This window comes from Physeter macrocephalus, chromosome 14 (genome assembly GCF_002837175.3).
Source record: "Physeter macrocephalus isolate SW-GA chromosome 14, ASM283717v5, whole genome shotgun sequence".
Lineage (NCBI taxonomy): Eukaryota > Metazoa > Chordata > Mammalia > Artiodactyla > Physeteridae > Physeter > Physeter macrocephalus.
In genome coordinates, this window is record NC_041227.1 from 122,628,967 (window position 1) to 122,650,375 (window position 21,409).

General features: G+C 51.7%; 1 protein-coding gene across 2 annotated transcripts; it reads right to left on the bottom strand.

Moving 5' to 3' along the window:
* On the bottom strand, positions 1-20,564 carry NARF (nuclear prelamin A recognition factor). 2 transcript variants are annotated; one of them, XM_007125589.4, is made up of 11 exons: positions 20,409-20,562; positions 19,420-19,500; positions 16,274-16,417; positions 13,658-13,790; positions 11,188-11,322; positions 6,958-7,076; positions 6,233-6,362; positions 5,151-5,214; positions 4,083-4,220; positions 3,646-3,803; positions 2-1,665 (listed from the first exon to the last, which is right to left on the bottom strand). In XM_007125589.4, the coding sequence occupies exons 1-11, from the start codon at positions 20,433-20,435 to the stop codon at positions 1,424-1,426; spliced, it is 1,371 nt and encodes a 456-aa protein (XP_007125651.1). In that variant the 5' UTR covers positions 20,436-20,562; the 3' UTR covers positions 2-1,423. The 2 variants fall into 2 exon arrangements, with proteins under 2 accessions (XP_028354881.1, XP_007125651.1); XM_028499080.2 differs by lacking the exon at positions 16,274-16,417 and having other exon boundaries at positions 1-1,665; positions 20,409-20,564.
* Positions 20,565-21,409: the final 845 nt, after the last annotated feature.

Below are 21,409 nucleotides of genomic sequence, written 5' to 3' on the forward strand. Positions count from 1 at the left end.
CACTCTCCACACTCAGACACTCTTCAAGTGTTTATTCCACAATCAGTTACTGCAGAGGATAGAAACCCAATTGTATATAGGTTGAAAGCAAAAAATATACAATTTCACACATTATATCCAGTTGTCAACCCAGATAGGTATACAGGTACAATACAACATAGAGTAGATGAAGGAAATCTAACAGCTCAGGCTTTACAGCACTGAGGGATCCAAGAAGAACGTCACCACCCATGATAACAAAATTCAAGTGCTTTGAACAACCAACTGGAGGCCTATCCACAGACATCTTTGTTTCACAGGATGAGCCCTGACATGGAGTTCCATGATTCCATAATTTCCAATTCTTTGCTAGCCCTTTCTGTTTGTGGGTAAACTGCTCTCTTCCACATTTCTTTAAGGCGAGCTCACATGAGCACTACATGCCAGGTGGGGGAGTCCCATCAGGAGCCACGGAGGCTTCACCGAGCCCCGTGGATGAGCCAGGCCCACGGTGTGTGGGAAGGACACCGGGGAGGAGAACGAGGAGAGGCTGGACCATCAGGAAGCTGCCTCACTCAAGTTCAGGGTCAGAAGGGCCGTCACCTGCCTGACCCCACCCAGGGAAGGATGGAGGAGGCTGACTGCCGACCACACAGCCTAGCCTGAGCAGGGCAGCTGCCTCTCCATCCTTCCGTCTGTAACACCTGTCACCCTTCGCAGGCCTCCCTCTGTCTCGAGGTGAGTTCACTTAAAGACTGAATGTGAAAGCTTGAGTTTGGGACATAAGTTGCCAGAGCCTGCAGGGCCAGTTAGAGGGTCTGGTCCCAGGAGGCGGCTGTTACTACACTCTGGACACCACAGCAGTGAGGAACGTGGCCCACTGTTGCAAGAACTTTTTCTCCAGAAAAGCTGAAAATCCAGATTCACATTTATGAGCCCCCTGATTCCTAAAGGATGCAGTTTATTCACATTCTGGCAAAAACATTTTTAAGAATAAAATAAATGGGTAAAAATAAGAGCCAACTGGGCAGACCATAGACCCCCGCAGCCTGCCCGCTTCCTGCCATTTCCACATCAAATCTCTCTGAGGCATGTGAATCAGAACTTCTGGGGTCTTAGCCGTTCACAGGACACTTTCTGGATTTTCATTAAGCCCAGAAGACAGTACTCTGTCTCCATTCTTGTTCTTTGGAATTTTTCAGTCCTAAAGGAAACTCAAATTGGGGCACCCTTCTCTCACGTTAAAATATTCCAATCACATACATGTTACGAAGATAGCACCTCATCGAACTGAGGGAGGGGGCTGCTGACAAATGGGGGTAGCAGAGAATTCTGAAAAACCAAAGTAGTAAGAGAAAAGCTGAGCTGTTTTCTTCCAGTGTCTCTGATACCCACACGTGGCAGCTCCTCCATCGACAGGCCTGCCTCCCAGCCTCCTCGACCTTCACCACTTGATGTCTCGGCTGTTAGCAGGATGCCCTGGGCCCTGGTACGCGGTATGCAGGGCTTCCTGGACTCGGGGGGAGTCGGTGCCATCCAGCCACTCCTGGTACAGCTCCTGCACATGGGCACTGGTCTCCGGGAGCCGCACGGGGATGTCAGTGTAGATGCCTTTCATCTTCTGCAACAGGGCCTTGTCCACGCACCCATCCTCGGTCTGGGCTTGGCCTCTGCCGTTAAGGCACCCTGAAAATCAAAGGGAGCTTACTCTTTCCCTCCTTTCACCTTTCTTTTTTTTTGGCCGCACTACATGGCATGTGGGATCTTAGTTCCCTGGCCAGGGATCGAACCCTCGCCCCCAGCAGTGGAAGCATGGAGTCTTAACTGCTGGACCACCAGGGAAGTCCCCCACCTTTCATCTTAAAGGGACGATGGTTCTGGATGAGGAGAGGAATGACAGCAGTGTGCAGTGTCTCGTGGCCAGAGCCTGGAGCTGGACCTTGGGCCCCAAGACCCCGGTAACAGGCTCACAGTCCCTGGCACTTCCTATTCTCTCCTATTTACATTACCCATGAAATATTTTTATCTAAAGCCGAAATAACTTGCCAGCCTTTTATAAGTGAGTGGCCATGTATACAAATCTGGATTTCCAGTTTCTCTTGAAATTTATCAAAACCAGGAGAGCATAGAAATTATTAATGAATAGCTAAATCACTGGTGTCTGCATAGTGCTTTAGTGTGTGCATCCACATCTGGGCTGCACAGGGGAGGGGGACGGTGGATGGAGACCCATGAGCCCAGAAAGGAGCCCAACACCCTAACACCTCGGCCTGAATAAAGAACATGCCTCCTACGTATTGATGCTACTTACTTTCAAACGTGTTAGATGATGTCATGACTTGTTAAGATAAAAATTCATTTAAGAGAACTTGCAGCAGGACTTCCCTGGTGGTCCAGTGGTTAAGACTCGGCGCTCCCAATGCAGGGGGCCTGGGTTTGATCCCTGGTCAGGGAACTAGATCCCACATGCCACAACTAAGAGTTCGCATGCCGCAACTAAAGATCCCACATGCCTGCAACTAAAGATCCAGCATGCCGCAACTAAAAGATCCCACACGCAGCAACAAAGATCCTGCATGCTGCAACTAAGACCCGGCACAGCCAAATAAATAAATAAATAAATAAAAACATGAAAATAAAAATAAAAGAACCTGCAGCAAATTTCCAAACCTCCCTCCACTTATCCCTTGGCTGCACCCAACAGCTGCCCTCTGCACCTCACATCTCACTTCCCCAGGGGCCTGCTTCTCTCTCCTCAGATCCCAGCTCCTGCTCCCCCAGCTGATGCTCTAACTACAGGGCACAATTGAGTCCTGCTGAGCCTCTACCCTGATCGGCATGCAGGTATGGGGTGCCTCTCCTGGAGGGCCTGCATGGACCCCTCAAGCCCATAGCTCCCCCTCTGCCTCCTCGTCCTCATCTCCTGTCCACTCCTCCGCTCAGACCATGGGATCTGCCCTCCGTGTCCTGGTCCCTGGAGCGAGGTCTCCAAGGCTGCCCATCCCCCACAGCCAGCACTCGCCTCTCTGCCCTCAGCCACCCGCACTGGGGCCTCCTCTCCCTGAGCCCGTCTAGCACCTGGATCTGCGCCCCCCCCCCCACCCAGGTATTTCCACCTGCGTATCTTGTGTGCACCCCCCACCCCAGAATGGCACAGACATCCCTGACCCCTTCTCTGAGTTGGCTCTATCACCACCAAGGGGCCTGATGGGCCATGGGGGCCGCACGCTTCCCTCCTGCCCGACTCCACCAGCAGGTCCTCTTGCGGGACCCCTACCCCCTCTCATGGGCCTCCATCCATCACACGGGTCTCTCCCATCAGTCACTGACAAACCTGGCTGGAGGAGGTAGGGGCCATTCAAGCTACCAGGCAGTCTCAGTGTTCTCGACACCAGCTGCCACACGAGCCGGCTCTCAGCTGGTGCCACCCAAGCAACTCTTCTCTGGGACCATGCCCCCAAAAGGTTTTCCAAGGTGACATCTCCCAGCCTGCACTTTCCAATATGTGGGTGTGAGGGAAGAAGAGGGACCATCACACCACAACCACCAGGGCAGCATCCACACTCCCACAAAGCCCTTAGAGCTGAGTGAGGCTGGGGGTGGCCAATAGGGCCCGTTTCCTACAGGGCTCGGAGGTGCCCAGCTCAGCCTGGGCCCAAGTCTTACCCCCGGCACAGGCGAGGACCTCCACAAAGTGGTACGGGAACTTGCCCTTCTTCAGCTTCAGGACCACGTTCTGGATGTTTCGAAAGCCATAAGCAGCAGCAAAGCGCAAGAGAACCTCCCCGCTCTTCTCGAGGGTGACCTCCTGGAAGTCTTTGTTCCTATAAAATCAACAACACAGACTTTGATCTGTAGGGTCCTTCCTCTGTGGTTTGAGGATTATTCCAATCTAAGTTTGGAGTGTCAGCAAAATTTAAAAGTCTGTGAATAACACATAAAAGGCCTTTCGATCTTGACTAGCGTAAATTCTATAAATAGGACCTCCAACCCGGACCTGCTGCTGGCTTTGCAGGGCGGGGGTCCTATTTATAGAATTTACACCTGACAGGCAGCGCTGACCACACAGGAAGACAGACAGAGGCCACCCCAGCCCCACGCACCTCAGGGCGCGGTAGGTGACCTCCCCCACATCCTCGTTGAACAGCTCCTTGGCCGCGTGTCTGAAGATGTGCGCCAGGTATCCGTCGGAGCTGGCTCCGTCATGGCGCCTAACCTCCTCTTCTTTCACGTCTCCAAACCTCACCAGGCAGGAAAAGTGACAGCAAGAGTTAAATCCAACTCCCTAAGTTTTATGATCCAAGGTCGCGAAAACCTTTACAAGTATTTAGACTTTGGGCAAAAACCTCATCTGTGTTGGGTTTCACTGGCTGACGTGAAGCCTGCAGGTGCAGGCGCGCCCACCACTGCCCGAATGACTCCTTTCCTCTGGCTACATGTGTGTCAAGGTACGACCCTTAGAACCTCACAACTCAGGGCACGAGAACTAGGCACCTGAGGGCCACTTGAGAGGGCACACCGTCTGTGCCCGGCCAGGACGAGGTCTTTGGGTCAGCCTGGGCCCAAGCACGGGCTCTGGCCACAGGCACACCAGTCGCTTACACCTATGCTTACAGTCCGCCTTCCACACCAGGGCTACACGTGGGCCTGACATCACTGCCGGGAGGATCTGCTGCGCAGCCCGGGTGTGCCCTGTGGCCCTCACGTGCTCTTGCAGTCTATGTGCACTCTGGGGAACAGGATGCAGCAGGAGTGCGGTCAGTGGTTGGGGTCACCACTGATGGCAGAAACCCAGCCTGCTGCTCTTGGGCAAAGGGACCTGAGGGAGCCACTCTGTGTCTGGAGGTGCCCCCCTCATCCCCCAGTAAGTCCAGGTGTAACGTCAGGAACATGTGAAGTTCAGGAGTGTGGGGTGCTGGTGTCCACGTCAGACCACCAGGTGAACGGTGTCCACTCCATGGTGCTGCGCGTACTCTATTCAGAGCCAAGGGTCGTACGTAGTGGGGCAACAAAGGGAGTGGCCCCCCAGGCCAGGGGCCTCACCACACCCATGCCTCAGTGTGGCACGTGGCCTCACTGTAAAGGAGGGAGGCCTTGGGACATGCACCTGGCAGAGGTCACACAGGAGGCCCCCAAGGTGCAAGGGTGCCCCTCCCTGCAAAGCCACTTACAGAGTGTCCAGAGCAGCGTCTCTCACCGAGAGGTCACTTTGTTCCATCATCTGAGTGATTTCACCTACAGACAAAGAAGCGACGTAAGATGCCGTGACAGGACATGGCCCACATTTCCTCAGGAGCTGCTCCCAGTGTCACCTCCTTCCCCCGGAGGACATTCTAGGTTACAATGACCTGGGTCATCACGCCTGTCACAGGCAACAGATGCAAAGTAACACTGATGAAATGCCAGGGAAGAGTCTAATTCCTCCTTCTGCCCCTGAAACGGGGGCTTCTACAAACATCTCCCGGTGTTTTTGTTTCCTGAGTGGAAAGCTTTCATGTGGATAGGATGACAGTTATCTGCAACAAGACCGATAGAAAATCAGGACCACTTTTGTATCTCCCTTTGCACAGGGGATCCTGAAGAAACCCTTAACACTACGGGTGTATACTGAACCAACAGCTGTGGTGTCAGGTGTGTGTGAGAAGACTGAACATCTGTGAAAAAGAGTAAAAATCTACTGTATTCAAAGAAAAGATGCCCGAGTGTGCTTCTTAGGAAAACTCAACATGTAAGGTGAGCAGAGGACTGTGGCTGAGGCTCTCCCACCCCACTCACCCCCATCACCGCCATAGGAGCCTGTGCGGTGGGGACCTTTCCATGGGCTTCCATGTGGGGAGTTTCTGGTCAGGGGACCCACTGTCCTCGGAGGTTGCCAGAGAGCCAGCCACTCTGCCTCCATGCGGTAGGGACCTGTTTTCAAGGCCATTTAAAGTACACCCACCTGGGCTTCAGCAAAGACTTAATCTACCCCTCAACTGATGGCAGCATTCTGAATGGCTCTTGAGGATTCCAGGGAATCACTCCTATCCCAACACTGAGAAGGTGCTGCGGGCTCTCTGCACAAGTCCAGGGGCAGGGCCTCCACGAGGAGTCCCCCAGCAATGTCCCCGGTCACACATGTGCTTTCTGCTTTGCTCTGAAGAAGGAAGCTTCCGTGTCCCCAGTGTGGCTGTGTGTCAGGCCCTCACCGTGGACACGCACTGGCCGCGGGGCTGGCCTCCCCCGGCTGCCTTTCCCGAGGCCCCACCCTCACCTGAGGTTAGCACGCAGTCAGTGCCCCGGGAACCCCTCGAGGCCGTGAGAACATCTTCCTGAAGGGCCTCCAGCTTCTTGTCATAGCAAGGGGCCACGATGACATGGAAAATCTTGTCTGGGGACAGGTTCTGTGCAGGAAAAGCAAATCCACGTTGGGGGCCGTGCAGAAGGGAGCGGGCAGCTTAATGCGCTGGAGCCAGGACATGCCGCAAGGGAGCAGGCCTGGTGCTTTCTCAGGGTCCAAGCCCCGGCTCCCACAGACCAAGTCCCTGAGCCGCAGCACCCCCAAGCCCACCCACGGCGCCACCTCGCTCAAGACCTGCTGCCTGGACACTCACAGGGAGAAGCCAGAAGCTGGCCTGTTTCCCCTGAACTACGCACATGGTGACCAAACGTCGTGACAACAAGTCGTTGCTGGGCTGTAAATGAACGCCCAGCCATTTTCCCCGCGGACTTTCCAGATGCTTCCCAAGAGACCTGGCCGCCCCTCTCCATGCCCCTGGCTGAGCAGGAATTGGTGGCAATGCCAGAAGCTGGAAGCTGAGTGACCAGGCGTCTGGATGCCCCCTCAATCAGCAGGGCCTGGGGCTGAGACCACCTTGCACGCCCGGTGGAACCTCCCCTGCCCTCCCTCGCTTGCCCTCAGTTCCCATCAGCACGTGTCCTCACATGGAAGCTCGTCACCTGACCTGCATGCTGCCCTTCAGGAAGAGGCCGGCTTACCTGCCGTCTGGCAAAGTAGTCCTTCACCAGGGATCCCATAATCTGCTGGGGAGACTTGGCAGTGCAGAGGTGGGGGGTGACAGGGTGACCTAGCACCCGCTCAGCATATCGGACCCAGCCTGAGGAGGGAAGGGCCCTGTGTCAGCTCCTCGTGGCTGCCTCACCCAGAGTAGAGCAGGACACGTCTTCTTTCAGGAGTGCGTGACAGGCTCCCTCTGACCAGGCCGCCTCTCCTCAGCGGCTCGGCCACGGAAATCCCAGGTGCTTTTGCCACAAGAGGGTACTGGGAATGCGCGCCTCCCTTGGCCCCAGACCAGAGAGAACAGAGCAAGAGGAAGGTAAGAGCTGGGGTAGCAGGTCTCCCCAAATTGAGAACAAGCTTGGAGAAGCAGCTACGAGGTGGCGTCCTGGGCGGCTTGGTTCCAGCTCCACCTTGCCAGCTGCAAAGTTGTTCTCATAGCCAGGATGGGTGGCCACAGCTCAGACAGGAGCCAATGGCCACCAGGCCCACCCAGCTTCACTCACCTATTGGAAATTAACAGCCCAGTAATTGCCCACTTTTAGGACAATGAAATATGAGAAACCCACACTCCCCACGCAATGCATAATAAGCAGCACAACCTGCAACGTGCCCATGGCATGCCCAGCATGGTCCTTAGCATTTCCCCTGAGTCGCTGACTCCCACAATGCCTTGTGAGTGCACCACCATTGCCATAGATTCCGGGGTGGACTGCAGGTCAGAAAGGTCAGCAGACCAAACAGCCAGCAGCTCAACCTGCAGGAGCAACAGCCTGCTCCCTTCTCCCGCTGGGCTCGACCTGGTGAGGAGAGTGTCTGGTGACACTGCTGATCCTACAGACTGGTGTGCACACCACAGCACCATGAAAGGGGTGTCAGGGGGGAAGCGGGGGCGAGGAAGCCTGGAGACAAGCTGCCCACCAGAACCCTGGGGCAGCCACCTCCCCATGCCCACTCCCGGAAGGAGAAACAGCAAGCACCAGCCAATCCCATCTGAACAAACTCAAACCACAGCCATCACCTGCTTGCAGGCCTGAGCATACTCAGGAAATGTCCATAGTCACCAGCAGAAGCCCCTAAGAGAAATGCTGCTGGAGGATGGCTCCCCTCGTTCCCAGCCTCTGCACGTGTACATGGAATGGTTCACATTAAAAAAGAAAAACCAGGCTGGGGCTTCCCTGGTGGCGCAGTGGTTGAGAGTCTGCCTGCTGATGCAGGGGACACGGGCTCGTGCCATGGTCCGGGAAGATCCCACATGCCGCGGAGCGGCTGGGCCCGTAAACCATGGCCGCTGAGCCTGCGCATCCGGAGCCTGTGCTCCACAACAGGAGAGGCCACGACAGTGAGAGGCCCATGTACAGCAAAAAAAAAAAAAAAAAAAAAAGAAAAGAAAAGAAAAACTAAGGAATTCCCTGGTGGTCCAGTGGTTAGTACTTAGCGCTTTCACTGCCGGGGCCCCAGGTTCAATCCCTAGTTGGGGAACTAGGATCCCACAAGCTGCATGGCACGGCCAATAAATAAATAAGAAAAAAGAAAAACTATCAAAGGTCATTGAGCGTTTGCAGGCCCAAGGCCGCTCCCACCACAGGTCTGGCTTTGTAAGTCCCCTGTGCACCCTGGTCTCAGCGCCAGTGCCCACACCTGCAGACTCGGCTCTCAGGCAGACCCCAGCTCCATGCTGCAGGCGAGTGTGCTATGTGCTGTGAAGGCCTCGCACAAGATCAGGCAGAACACCAGGCGGTAGGAGCCAGGGCCCCAGAGAACCTCCTTGCCGGGGCAGGGAAGAGGACCAAACAGGGATGAGGAGGAGGAACCGGGTCACAGGGTCCGCAGCACCTGGCATAGGAGAGCAGACAGGCTAGCACTTTCTCACGGGCAACCCTGATCAGAACTTGCTCCAGCACTGGCGTGGGGCTTCATAAGCCCCACTGGCCCCCCAACTTGGTGGCAGCATGGGTGTGGACAGGGCACCCAAATCCCACCCTGTCAGACTACCCAGCTCTTCTCAGTGACCCTCTCTGAAGGCAGAAAGGGAACCTGCTCAGAGAAGTGCCTGGCGCAAGGTTCCCGCTCTCCAGACACTCTGCTGGGTTGGAGAGATTACTTCCCACACTTCAGCTCAATGAGTGCTCTTGGCGGGATATCACAAAGCCCAAGGCCCGTGAGCATGTCCAGAGCTGAGCAGCTCAATACCCCCTCTCCCACCCACCACCGCTGGGCAAAGGTGCATTGGCAAGGTGGCGCTCCATCGGCTTGTGGGCAGCAAGGGCCTGCCCAGATGTCCCTATCCCAGCCTGGATGTGCTGCCCCGGTCTGAGGAAGCACGACTGGGACATAGGGACCCTGTGTGCAGAAGCCTGGCAAGTCAGTCCAGGACCACCTGTAGCTTGATTCTGCGCGCCAGGTCAAATCATCCGACTTGGTGTTGTTTTAATTTCCCTAAGTTGTCACAGGGAAGCAAAATCTAAGTACCAAATTCTAGGAAAGGATTAGGTCCAAACCAGATCTCACCTCATCTCCCTGAATTTGAGAGGTGGCATAAACCTGAACAACAGTTACACTTTTGACTGGCTTAGCACGAAGAGCTCCCGAAGGAAAACGCATCATTATCTAGGACGAAAACTTGGAGAAGCTCCAAACCCACGAGTAAACAGCCCTGAGCAGCTCAAGGAGACCACCAAATGCAGCAAACACCAAGCTGGAGGAGGGGGAGTGGCTGGTCTGCAGCAACAGCAGACAGCCCAGGTCTCCACCAGCGCTGAGCTCACTCCAAGGACAGAGGGCTCATTGCTTTCTGCAGGAATCAACCATCTGCTTACTACCCAGGTCAGCAGGGCTAGTTCCTGCCAGGAGTGGAGGCTTCTGTCCCAGCCTCCATCCCAACAGGGCCTCCCACATAAGGAATCCATCGCTATCTGAAGGTTTGGTGTCAGGACAGCAAAGGAATTCCTGTGATCCTGCTGACAGGAACGTGGAATGGGAAGTCTGGAACCACCGCCCTGGGGGCATGGGCCGAGCTCGGGTCATTTTATACTGCCTCTTCCTTGGATGGGTGGGAATGAGCCACAGTGAGTGGCTGTGTGGCATCGAGTGAGGGCCCCACAAGGATCCAGTGCTGGGATCCCAGGGGCAGGGGCACCTCTGCAGTGCCCTTGGAGAGCCAGGTGGTTCCCCGAGACCTCAGCTGTGCATACCTACTCCTAAGCAGCTGCAAAAACACCTACAAGGACGTAAACGCAGAAGTGGACACCACAGTCCAGCAAAGTGTGCATTTAGAGTCAGTTTACACATAGACTCTGAATACAGAAATTGCCTGACACGCCTGGAAAGCTGGGAGCATCCACGTGGGGGGTCACCTTTCCAGGAGGACAACTTACACACCGGAAATAAGCCCCACCTGATGCTGATCACCTCCCGCCGGCCCGTGGGCCACTGAATAACATCGCTCAGTTAATGAATCAACCCATGGGCCTCTTGGACAGATGGCAAATTTCCTTTCCATGGTTTTACGAGTGGGTGGAAAGTATTTCCAAATTCTAAGCAACCATAATGTCAACATTCAACTTTATTAAATCGTAATCCTAATGATTGATGGGTGACATGTAAAATGCTAGAAAAATCTGGAACCATGGTGGGGGAGGAGGGGTAAACTGAGAATAGAAGCGTAAACAAAAACCTAAGATTATGTAGACCAGAACTGGGCTCTCACAGACCTGATTTATTTAGAAATAATTTTTTCACTAAATGTCACTTACTAGTACAGCACTTCCTCCCTTCCCTTATGCATCATCTTTAAACATTTTCTTATTCCAAAACTTTCTATTTTTCCAGAATTAAAAAACCTGTGATAAAATTTCTCTACCTCAGGCACCAAGCTGTATATAATAAAACTAATTAAAGACTGGTTCAAAAAGTGCTCCAGGATGGAATCTAGTATTAATGTCAAGAAATATTTTTTATTATGTAACTTCTATTTAAGCTGGCAAAAGATCCATGGGTGTTCATATTATCTATAATTGTTTGGACATTTGAAATATGTCATACATTTAATAAATACGTTGGTCGATGTAAAACTACTCAAGGCTCAAACTCCTCCCCAAGACCCACTGACCCCCTGACCTCATCCACTGCCTAGGCCTGCCCCCAAACGCAGACTGATGTGAAAAGATGCTTCAGGCACCCAGAGGCCCAGCCGCAGGCCCTGTGCTCACCAGGACAGGCAGAGGTCAGCATGGGTAACGTGGGCTCTTCCTCATTGTGCTGGCGGAATCGACGCACAAATTCTTTTTGACTCTCCAGGATGCTGAAATCTGCAGCGATTGTTGTATCGAAGACATAATGCACCCCTGCAGGGAAGAGAGGCGCATTCGGCTCCACATCACAGAATGTGGGATCTATTCTCAGGGTCTGGAGTCTCAGCGACGAACTGAAAGGGCAGACTCCACAAGCATCGCTAGCTGCTGAAGTAGGAGACTGTGCCCTTTACTCTTTCAAACAACAGCACGTATCATTTTTCACAATAAAACATATATCCTCTTCTCCTGCTTCCTCTTTTCCCCTCTACATGTACACAAACACCTTACCGTACTCCATATATAAATTAATGGAATATTACAAGGTACCAGCAGTATCTCTTCCAATTCACTGGCTAAATTAAATTCCAGTCTGTAATGGTCTTTGATATCTTTAAAATAAACAAAATGAGTAAACTGGCTGAGCATACCTTTATCACGTTGATTTTTAACTAACTTTTTCTTAATAAATATTTTTCTTTTTTTAAAACTGAAGTATACTTGATGTACAGTATTATATAAGTTACAGGTGTACGATATAGTGCTTCACATATTTTAAAGGTTATGCTCCATTTATAGTTATTATAAAATATTTGCTATAGGGAATTCCCTGGCAGTCCAGTCGTTAGGACTCAGCACTCTAACTGCCATGGCCCGGGTTCAATCCCTGGTCAGGGAACTAAGATCCTGCAAGCCACGTGGTGTGGCCAAAAAACAATTTTTTTTTTCTATATTCTCTGTGTTGTACAATATATCCCTGCAGTTTATTTTATACCTAAATAGTTTGTACCTCTTTATCCCCCACCCTTATAGTGTCCCTCCCCAGCTCCCCTCACTGGTAACCACTAGTTTGTTCTCTATATCTGTGAGCCTGCTTCTGTTTTGTTACGTTCACTAGCTTATTATATTTTTTTTAGATTCCACATATAAGAAATACCACACAGTATTTGTCTTTCTCTGTCTGACTTAATTCACTTAGCATAATACCCTCCAAGCCCATCCATGTCCCTGCAAATAAGTTCTTAATATTGGAAAATAAACCTAAGACAAAAGAATGTGCTTTCGGGCTTCCCTGGTGGCACAGTGGTTGAGAGTCCACCTGCCGATGCAGGGGACACGGGTTCGTGCCCCAGTCCGGGAAGATCCCGCATGCCGTGGAGCGGCTGGGCCCGTGAGCCATGGCCAATGAGCCTGCGCGTCCGGAGCCTGTGCTCCGCAATGGGAGAGGCCACAACAGAGGGAGGCCCGCATACCACACACACACAAAAATAATAAAATAAATAAATAAATAAATTTATAAAAAATAATTTAAAAAAAGAAATATTATAAATATTGTGTCACCTTAAAGAGTTACTTTAAAAATATCAGTTTCACTGTGGATATATTTTCTTTATTAATATTAACATATAATGCCCAATTATTTATTTTTTAAAAATACCCCCTTAAAAATAGGGCCTTTCACTATGAGAAGACAGAGCATCTAATAACTTTGATCTCTGGTAAAACTAAGCTAACCTTAGGCTTTTTAAGATTAAAAGCATGAAGGATGACTTAAAGAGTCCACGCTGGTAGGTGCAGCCTTAGTTTTGGTTGTGGCAGGCAGTGCACCGAGAAACAGCTCCACGTGGAAAGCAACACGGAGCAGTGAGGCAGGCAGACCGGTGCGAGGACATTTAGTTTACGTGTCATCTTATTTTATTAGTAATCCCAATGCGTTTACATCTTTAAAAATCCATTGAGGAACAGTAAAAACTCTTATTTGGCAAATGGCTCAAGTTCTCCTCTTCTGAGCCCACCTATAGGACACTCTGGGTTGGAGGGGAAGTTATAGCCTGACATGACAGACAAGACAGAAGCATTCTTATCACTGTTTGAAGCAGTATTACTCTAGTATTCATTCACATTTGAGTCCTCATGTACTGACCTTTCATTCTTCACACAAAGGACATAGCCCATTCCCTTCCTGCTCTGATATTCAGAGAGCTTCCTGGGAAACCAGATGCCAATCATTGTAGATGTGATTCTCCATCAAATAAACGCCCTCTGTAACCACTATGAGCCAGGCAACCCGACATTTCTGGGCAAGCGTGGGTCCCAGGTGTCCCCAGCTACGTGCCCTAAGATGGTCATTTGCTGTTCCCGGAGGGGCCAGCCCCGGCTGTAACACAACACCCATCTGCATGGCAAGAGGGTAAGTGACACCAGCCTACCATGCATGGGTCAGAGGCACGGTCCTCTTATGTTCCACAGAACTCTCATGGAAGTTCTTACCTATCCTGTGCCCTTGAAAATTGAACTCTAGAGATTAAAAGGGCAGTTAAAAACTCAAGTTATAAATTCAAATTAAATCAAATTTATTTGCTATAAATAATATCAAAAGGCACCTCACCAAGACTTTTGAGGAAGCCACAGAGTCTTCTGGATGCATCAGTCACACTGAGGCTGAATTTAGCAGCAAAATAAGGCAGAGACTGAGGACATACCGACACTGCCAGCACCTTGTGCTTTGAGGTATCACATTTCTAGAAGAAATAGAGAAGAACATTGTACATGTGGTGATTACACAGGGAGTGAAAGTAAGACACCTTCATGAAAAGCCTAGAACAAACAGAATGTAACAGATGCCCTATGGAAAAACTAATAAAATATACAAAACACTGGCAAGCACAAAGAAAAAGGAGAAAAAAACGAGAATGAAAAGAATGAGACATTCCAAGAGATTTTATCAATTTTAAGAACAATATTAAATCAGAAATATATACATTGATATTATACATAAATGCAAACATCTGGAGAAAATGGATAAATTTAAAGGAAAAATAAAAGTTATGTATAATATTGGATTGTAAATAACTGAAATGACCCATAACAATGAAAATACATGAAAATGGGGCCCTGAGGTCTGTCCCCAAGAGACCTCAAGCCCAGGTCACTTAGTGGCAAATTTTAGCAAATTTTTAAGTAGTAGATGATCCTCATTTTCTGTGAAGTCTTTAATAAGTACCAAACAAACAAGCGTGAAACCAGGCTGTCACACCCTGAATCCAAAACAAGATGCTGGCAGTTCAAGAAATCCCTAGAAAAATATGAACAAGTTGAGTTTAGAAGCGTGCTGACTCATCACGGACACGCAGGATGTAACCCAGGGCAGCAGCATGAGCAAGCATGTTGGGCATTAGAAAGTCAGCAGTGGGATCCCTTGACCTGGGATTAGAGAAGATGCAGGATTATCATGACAGAGACTGTTCAGGTCAGACACTGCCTGCTAATGAGGAAAAGCGGAAACCTGGACAGAGGTGTTCAGTGGTCACCTTCCACCACAGTCTACCTGTGGACTGGTCACAGACAGGACAGTCTGGTCCTGTCCCCATGCCCCTGCCTCGAAGCTCAGGCGAGACAATGCTGAGGCTGCCTGTCTCCTCTGGATGGGATTTCACCTTCATGTGACGCCTGGGAAGCCCACACCCAACAAATCCATCAAGGCACCAAGCTGGCACACACCGACCTCAAGCTCCCTCACAAACTCCTATGATGCCCAAGCCAGCCAGGCATGGTTTCTGTGGTTTGTACCAGCAGCATCCTAATATAAATTTGGAAGCAGGAACAAGGGGGTGCAAGTTTCAAATGCTAATGGAGGAGGAAGGGCAGAGGGTGGTCTGTCCCCAGCTTCAGGAGCCAGACTCGGCACTTCCTGCCCCTCTGTCTGACACCCTGCCCAGGTAATTGCGAGGGCGCACTCCTCACTTCATTCTCACTCAAATATCACCTCCTCTGAGGGAGCCAATTTATGACCAAGAGGGGATCAGCCTGAGCCCAGAGCCGAGGGCAGCAGGGAAATAGAAACTGCTTTTTCCTGATGACAGCCCTGACTGACTGACTCGGCCAAACCCAAAACCTCTCCCACTTCTAAGCTTTCAGTTTCATGAAATAACTAAGCATTTCCTTTTTATGCTAGCTTGACTTGGGTACCCATTTTCTATAGCCAAAATGCTGATTGGTATGAGTATCTACATCTCTTTAATAGTAAAAAGATTCTGCAAACATCTATTTAATAGTAAAACTTTACCAGCATTCCCACTAAAGTCTGAAACAAGACATTAGTACTAATTTTTTAAATTTTATTTTATTATAATTTTTTTAATTGGCCACGCCACACGTGGCATGTGGGATCTTAGTTCCCCGACCAGGCATCGAACCTGCGATCTCTGCACTGGGAGTGTGGAGCCTCAACCACTGGACCGCCAGGGAAGTCCTGACATTAGTACTATTTTTATCACTACTGTTATTTCAGGTTGATTTAAAGGTCCTAGACAATACCATCAGAAGAAGAAATAAGATATACACAGACTGGAAAAGATAAAATTTGTTACCTGCAGTCAGTACACCTAGAAAAAAACCTGGGCCTCACATGGGCCAAAGCGCCCAGCACTGTGTGTAGAGCCGGTACACACACTTCCTGGGAAGCAGCTGTGAGAGCACAGAAACACCCCAGGCCAGAGTGAGGGCAAAGAGAGATGTGCTTTACAGCCTCATCTGCCTCCGCCTTTCCTGTCTTTCCCCTTCACCTGTCTTCCTGTCACTACTGGAATACAAGTGACATTGAGTAGTTCCGTCTGTACAGGGGGTCTGCAGGGATGAGCTGAAGGACCAGAGCCCTGCCCCAGGCCGCAGAGCCTGTGAGGACAGAGGCCCTGCCTCTGAGAATGCCCCAGAGGCAGAGCGGCAGCAGCTGAGCCATCACACCATCCCATGACCAAGCACGCAAGAGGCCTCCCCCAAGCCAGGGGAGCCTGGCCGGTGGTGCCGGCCACAGCTGCTGCCCACATCAATGAGGGAGTGTGACTGTGGGTGCGGTTTTGTTCTGACAGGGCTATGGAGAGGGTCAACTACAGCAAGGGACACAGGGCCAGGGCCAAGATGCACTCCCCAAGTCCCAGCAGAGGCTTCATGCCTCACCTTGACCTCCACCCACCTCTGGCACCAGAAAGCGCCCAGGATGCCATACCTTGTTAAGGTTCAGAACTCGGAAGAAGTCCTTGGCGTTCTGCTGGGAAACCTGGACTCCTTCCTCTGCAGACACACAGCTGTCACAGGCCAGGCAGTCACTCAGAAATATCTTGGCATCAGCCAATTTATGGAATTCTCCTTTCTACGAAAGAAAGATGATGCTCTGGCCTGATTCTTCAACAAAAACTCTTTAATACTTGCTTCTTTAGAAAAAGTAACAGCACAAGCATAATACAGAATACTGGTGCAAACTCCCTGAGACATCCAGGCCAGGCCTGGAGCTCCAGGTGCTGCAGCCACCATGGTACCAGGGTCCCACGGATGGCAATACACGGGGAGCGGGCCAGCACCGTCAAACGTGGCAGGAGGAGAGCTACACTTCTGGGCTTCTCCTGCCCCCACGCCTCTCCCTGCTGCCACTGGGGACTCCTGCCTTGGCCTGCTCTGCACTCCCCGTTGAGCTCGCCCAGTCCCACGGCTCCCCACAGAAGCCTCCCAAAGAAGCCCGCAGACTGGCCTTCCTGAGAGGCTTAGAACTAACGTATTTCACTGCTGACCCGTGGGCAACAGGGCCCTCACGTCACAGAGCTGTGACACTCAAACTCACACATCAGTGACTCTGCTCCCTTAGACACCAAGACAATAACCCTTGGCTGCTTCGTCTTCTCCTGGCTGCACCTGCGCCCACTTGCTCCCTGCAGCCCCCTCACTAGGCAGAGGTCCACCAGAACACAAGCCACACCTCCGATGGAGGCCCTCATTGCTGTCACTCCTCCCAGCTCTCACCTCTAGCCGCTCTGGCCTTTCCTGCTCTGGGTCTCCCTGAGAGCCTGGCTCACCCCTCGGACCCTCACAGACACCTGCCAGAACAGCACCCCCTGGCATCTATGTGTTGCCTCTTTTCCCTGAAATGCAAGCTCTGAGGGAGCAACCTTGTCTCATTCCCTTCTGTTCTCTGACATTTCCTGTATACAGAAGGCACTCAATAAATATTTGGTGGATGAACACATGAATATTCTGAAGCCTATTAGAGCCATTTCAACAAATAAATTCATAATAATGAATATTCTGAAGCCTACTAGAGCCATTTCAACAGCTCCTGATGGTTGTACATTGGTTCTTCTGTCAAACATTTGGTGAGAGAGGGCTCGGGGTGGGGGTGGTGTGGCCCTCCCATCCACAGCAGCTCTGAACAGGAGTGCACACTGTCACCTCCCTCCTCCCCATGTGCCCTGGTGTCACTGTGCAGCGCTCACTCTGGGACCTTGTTATGCCGCAGATGCTCATTCAGGAGGTATGGACAGGACCCAAGGGTTTGCACTTCTAACAAGCCCCCAGGTGGGGCCAGAGCTGCTGCTCCAACGGTCTGGAGCACATGGCTTGGCACACAGCTGGTGCCTAACAGGTACTGTTGAGAGGCACTGAGAGTTCTGCCTCCACTGCCCCTGCAGAGGCGCCCAGGACCACGCTCTGAGCCGCCGCGGGCAGCAGGGCTCCCTCCCAGCCTACGAGCCACACGCCACCCCGTCATCCTCATCCTTCTGCAGGCTTTCAAGGGCCATACCTGGTTCCTTCCCACCTGTTGCGGTCCTTCCTCTTTCTCCTGCTGCCTCTTGAACACGGGCATTCTCTGCAGAAGCCTATCCATCGGCCCTTCTCTCCAATCAGCCTCACTTCTCAGAGCAGCGTCAGGTCCCTACTCAACCCCTCCAATCTCTGCCTCCAGGGAGCTCTCTCCCTCCCAAGCTCCAGACTGATATCCTGCAAAGCTCAGTGGCCATGCAGCTCAAACTGCACTCAGCTCCCTGTGCCGTGCCCCCTTTCCTGCTTCTGCCACTCTGGCTGGCCCACCCAGGCCTCACCACCCTCAGCCTCCCAAGTAGTTTCCTTCTATTCTTCCCCTACTCTAGTCAGCTTAAGCCACCTGCCTTAAAACATGCATCCAGTCTGTCTCCTTGCCCTTAACACCTTCCCTGTGCCTGGTGAGCTTTCACCCCGTCCCTACATCTCCCACCCTCAGTTCTCACCACCCCTCAGGGCCCACTCCAGTAGCCACTTTCCTGACTGGCTCTTCCCATCAGGGGGTCCGCCCACTGTGCTGGCAGGGCGCCCACTTAAGCCATGTACACACATTATCTCCCAGCTACCACAGCCCTGGGAGAGAAGTAACCCAACTCCCCATGTCACTGATAAGGAAACTGGGGCTCCCAGGGTTAGATGTCTGTCCAAGGTGGTGTAGCCAGAGGGTGGGTGTGGGAGGCCCCAGGCCAGGCGCTCCCTGCCTCTCTTCTGCCTCAGTGCCCTGGGTGCTTGTCTCATCCCCTGCTGCTCACTAAGCCCTACAGTCGCCAGAGCACATAGCAGCACTGGTACATGACAGAACCAGATCAAAGCCTGTCTGACTCAATGTTGTATTAGGACTCCTAAACTAAAGAGGAAACCTGCTGCTTGCTTCTTCCATGTTGCCAATTCTCCATTTCTAAAACCGGTACCAGTACTTTTTAAGGGAAGAAATAACCTTAACCTCTCTGTACCGCATCCTTCTCTCTGTAAAATGGGGACAACAGGAGGGCTTACTTGAAATGCTCATTCTGAGCATGAAATGAGATCACACGTATAAAGCACTTTCTCTAGCGCCCAGCTCAGAGTATGTACCCAGTAACTGTAAACTGTCACTACTGGCTAAGGAAAACTTAAAAACTCAAGAACTGAGAGAAGAAACCATTAGAAAAATAAACTTACAGAATCAGGAAATCTAAATTATTTTATAAATTACCTACCTAAAATCCCATCTTACAGAATAGAACTTTTCACTAAAAAAAAAAAAAAGAAGGTTTAAACATTACAGCTCTATTTCTAATAAACAGCCAAAGACAACATTTTTCTTTGTCCCTAACATGGTATGTCTTGGCTTGGTGTATTCTGTGAATAGATGCTGTTTCGTGCTCTTACCTTGAAGATCGTGTGCCTCCAACTGACTGACCTGCACGTTTTGGCCCCTGGCAGGGGCTTTTTAGCCCCTCCCTTTCTTGCTTCTTTCTTTCTTACAGCAATGATGTACCTGGTAATGTGAGCCCCCAAAGAAGAGAAAAACAGCAGCAGCTGTTTACTCCAGGCTGATACAAAACTGAAAAATCTACTTGCCTCTCCATTCTCGTGGGCTGGACTTGGTACATCGACTGATGCATTCTCTTGGTCATCGGTTTTTGTTTTTTTACTACATTCCTTGAAAAGGCAAAGGAACATATGAAAGAACAACTTTTAATCTGACTCTGTGAATTTAAAAAAACATACATACTTGATGAATTCATCACATGTCTCAAAATCTTTTCTACAGAAATAGAAGCACTTATAATTGTGGACATACAAACATACCCATACACACCTTTATACCTGCATTGTTTGCAGCAAATGAAAACTAGAAGCAATGTGGCCTCTCATGACAGGTAAATTAATGCCAGACTACCTGGACATGTGTATACTTGGAATACAACAAACTAATGTTGTGTGTAATGCTATGAAAAAGTATCTCCTGTATAACGTTGAGTGAAAGAAAGATCAAGTGACGGAATAATACTTATGATACGATCCAATTTTGAAAAAACAAACAGAAACCCCCCTGTGCATCACAGCCTAGAAGTGAGTAACGCTATCACAGTTACCGTGGTTACTCAGGTAGCAGAAGACCCAGCCCGTGTTTCCTTCCTGCACTTCTGTATCGTTTTCGTTACAGTAAGCACGAAAGTTTTTAGGTAGCATAAAGCCCCCTAAAAACACTGTTGATCACCGTATCGCTAATTCACACCACGAATGGTGTCTGCTATGAGTGCCCTGCCTGGTAGCAAACGTTGGTCGGTTTTTCTGGTGGTTTTTGGCTTCGAAGGTACTTTGAAAGGATAGACATGCGCCCCGACGTCACGCCGCCTCCGGGAGACGGGAGCGGGAACCGGACGCGCGAGTGGCCCACCCTCAGCAGTCTCCACCCCCGAGAACGGAAGCTGCGGGCCGGCGCCCGGAGGTTCTGTCAGCGACGACGCGGAGGCAGAGGCGCTCGCCCCCGAGGCCCCGGGCTCTGCGAGCGTAGGCTCCTCCCGGCCCTGGCCCCCGCCCCGGCCCGAGCGCGCGGAGCCCACCTTCCGCGTGCAGTGCTCACACTTCATCTGGAGCGGGGCTGGCAGGTCCGGGTGCGCGGCTTGAGCGGAGCACCGGGAGACGGGGTCACGGCCGCCCGCCGCCCGCTGCCCGCCACCCTTTGTTGTCTTCGCTCCCACGCGGCCCCACCCCTCGCCGCTCCGCTCGACCAATGAAAGCTCCGGGAGCGAGCGAGCCACAAGCCTGAACCAACAGGAGCGCGTAGAGGGCGGTGCGGCTCCACGCTTCAGGGCTCTGCCTAGGCCAATGAGACCGCGGGAAAGGGGCGGGTCATGCCCTGGAGCCAATAGGAGCACGCGGGGCGGAGCGGGTGGGACCCCCGCGGTGACTGCTGCGGGTTCCACGGTGGGTTTCCGCGGCGTGCGGGTCTGACGGCAGTCTGGGCGAGCTAGCTCACCGTCCCGAAGGGACGGCCCGAGATCGTTCCCAGGGTGCTCGGGCGCGTCAGCTTGGCGCCAGACGCGCGCCCCGCTCCGGGCTCGGGCCGGCCGAGACGGCGCCGCCCCGCCGCCATTTTCGCCCCGAGAGGTGTCACGTAGGCCCGGCGGGGCGGCAGTGCGCACGCGCGGCGGGTCGGGAGCACGTGTCGCCGTCGGGAGCGCGAGGCACCTGTGAAGCGGTGGTGCTGGACCTGCGTCTTTCCGCTGCCTCTAGCAAACCGGGGATGGTGGTGGGGCATACAGGGCTAAGTGGAGATGCTGAACTCTGTCCACTGTGAACATTTTATGAAGTCTGTGCATGGTCATCGTAGCATCGGAAATGAGAAATATGCGTGGAAGAAAAGCATGAGGGTGTCTCTATCAAACACCAGCAGTTCACAGGAATCTCAGGAATGGACCCTTCTTCCTCCTAACCTTCGGGGGGCGGTGTCACAGAGGTCAGCAAAACATTCAAGTATATTCCACGTCCCAGAACCTCACTAGGATCTTAAAATTTTCCCCATTAAAACCGTTTTTTTAAAAAATAGTTTTTGGTTTGTACC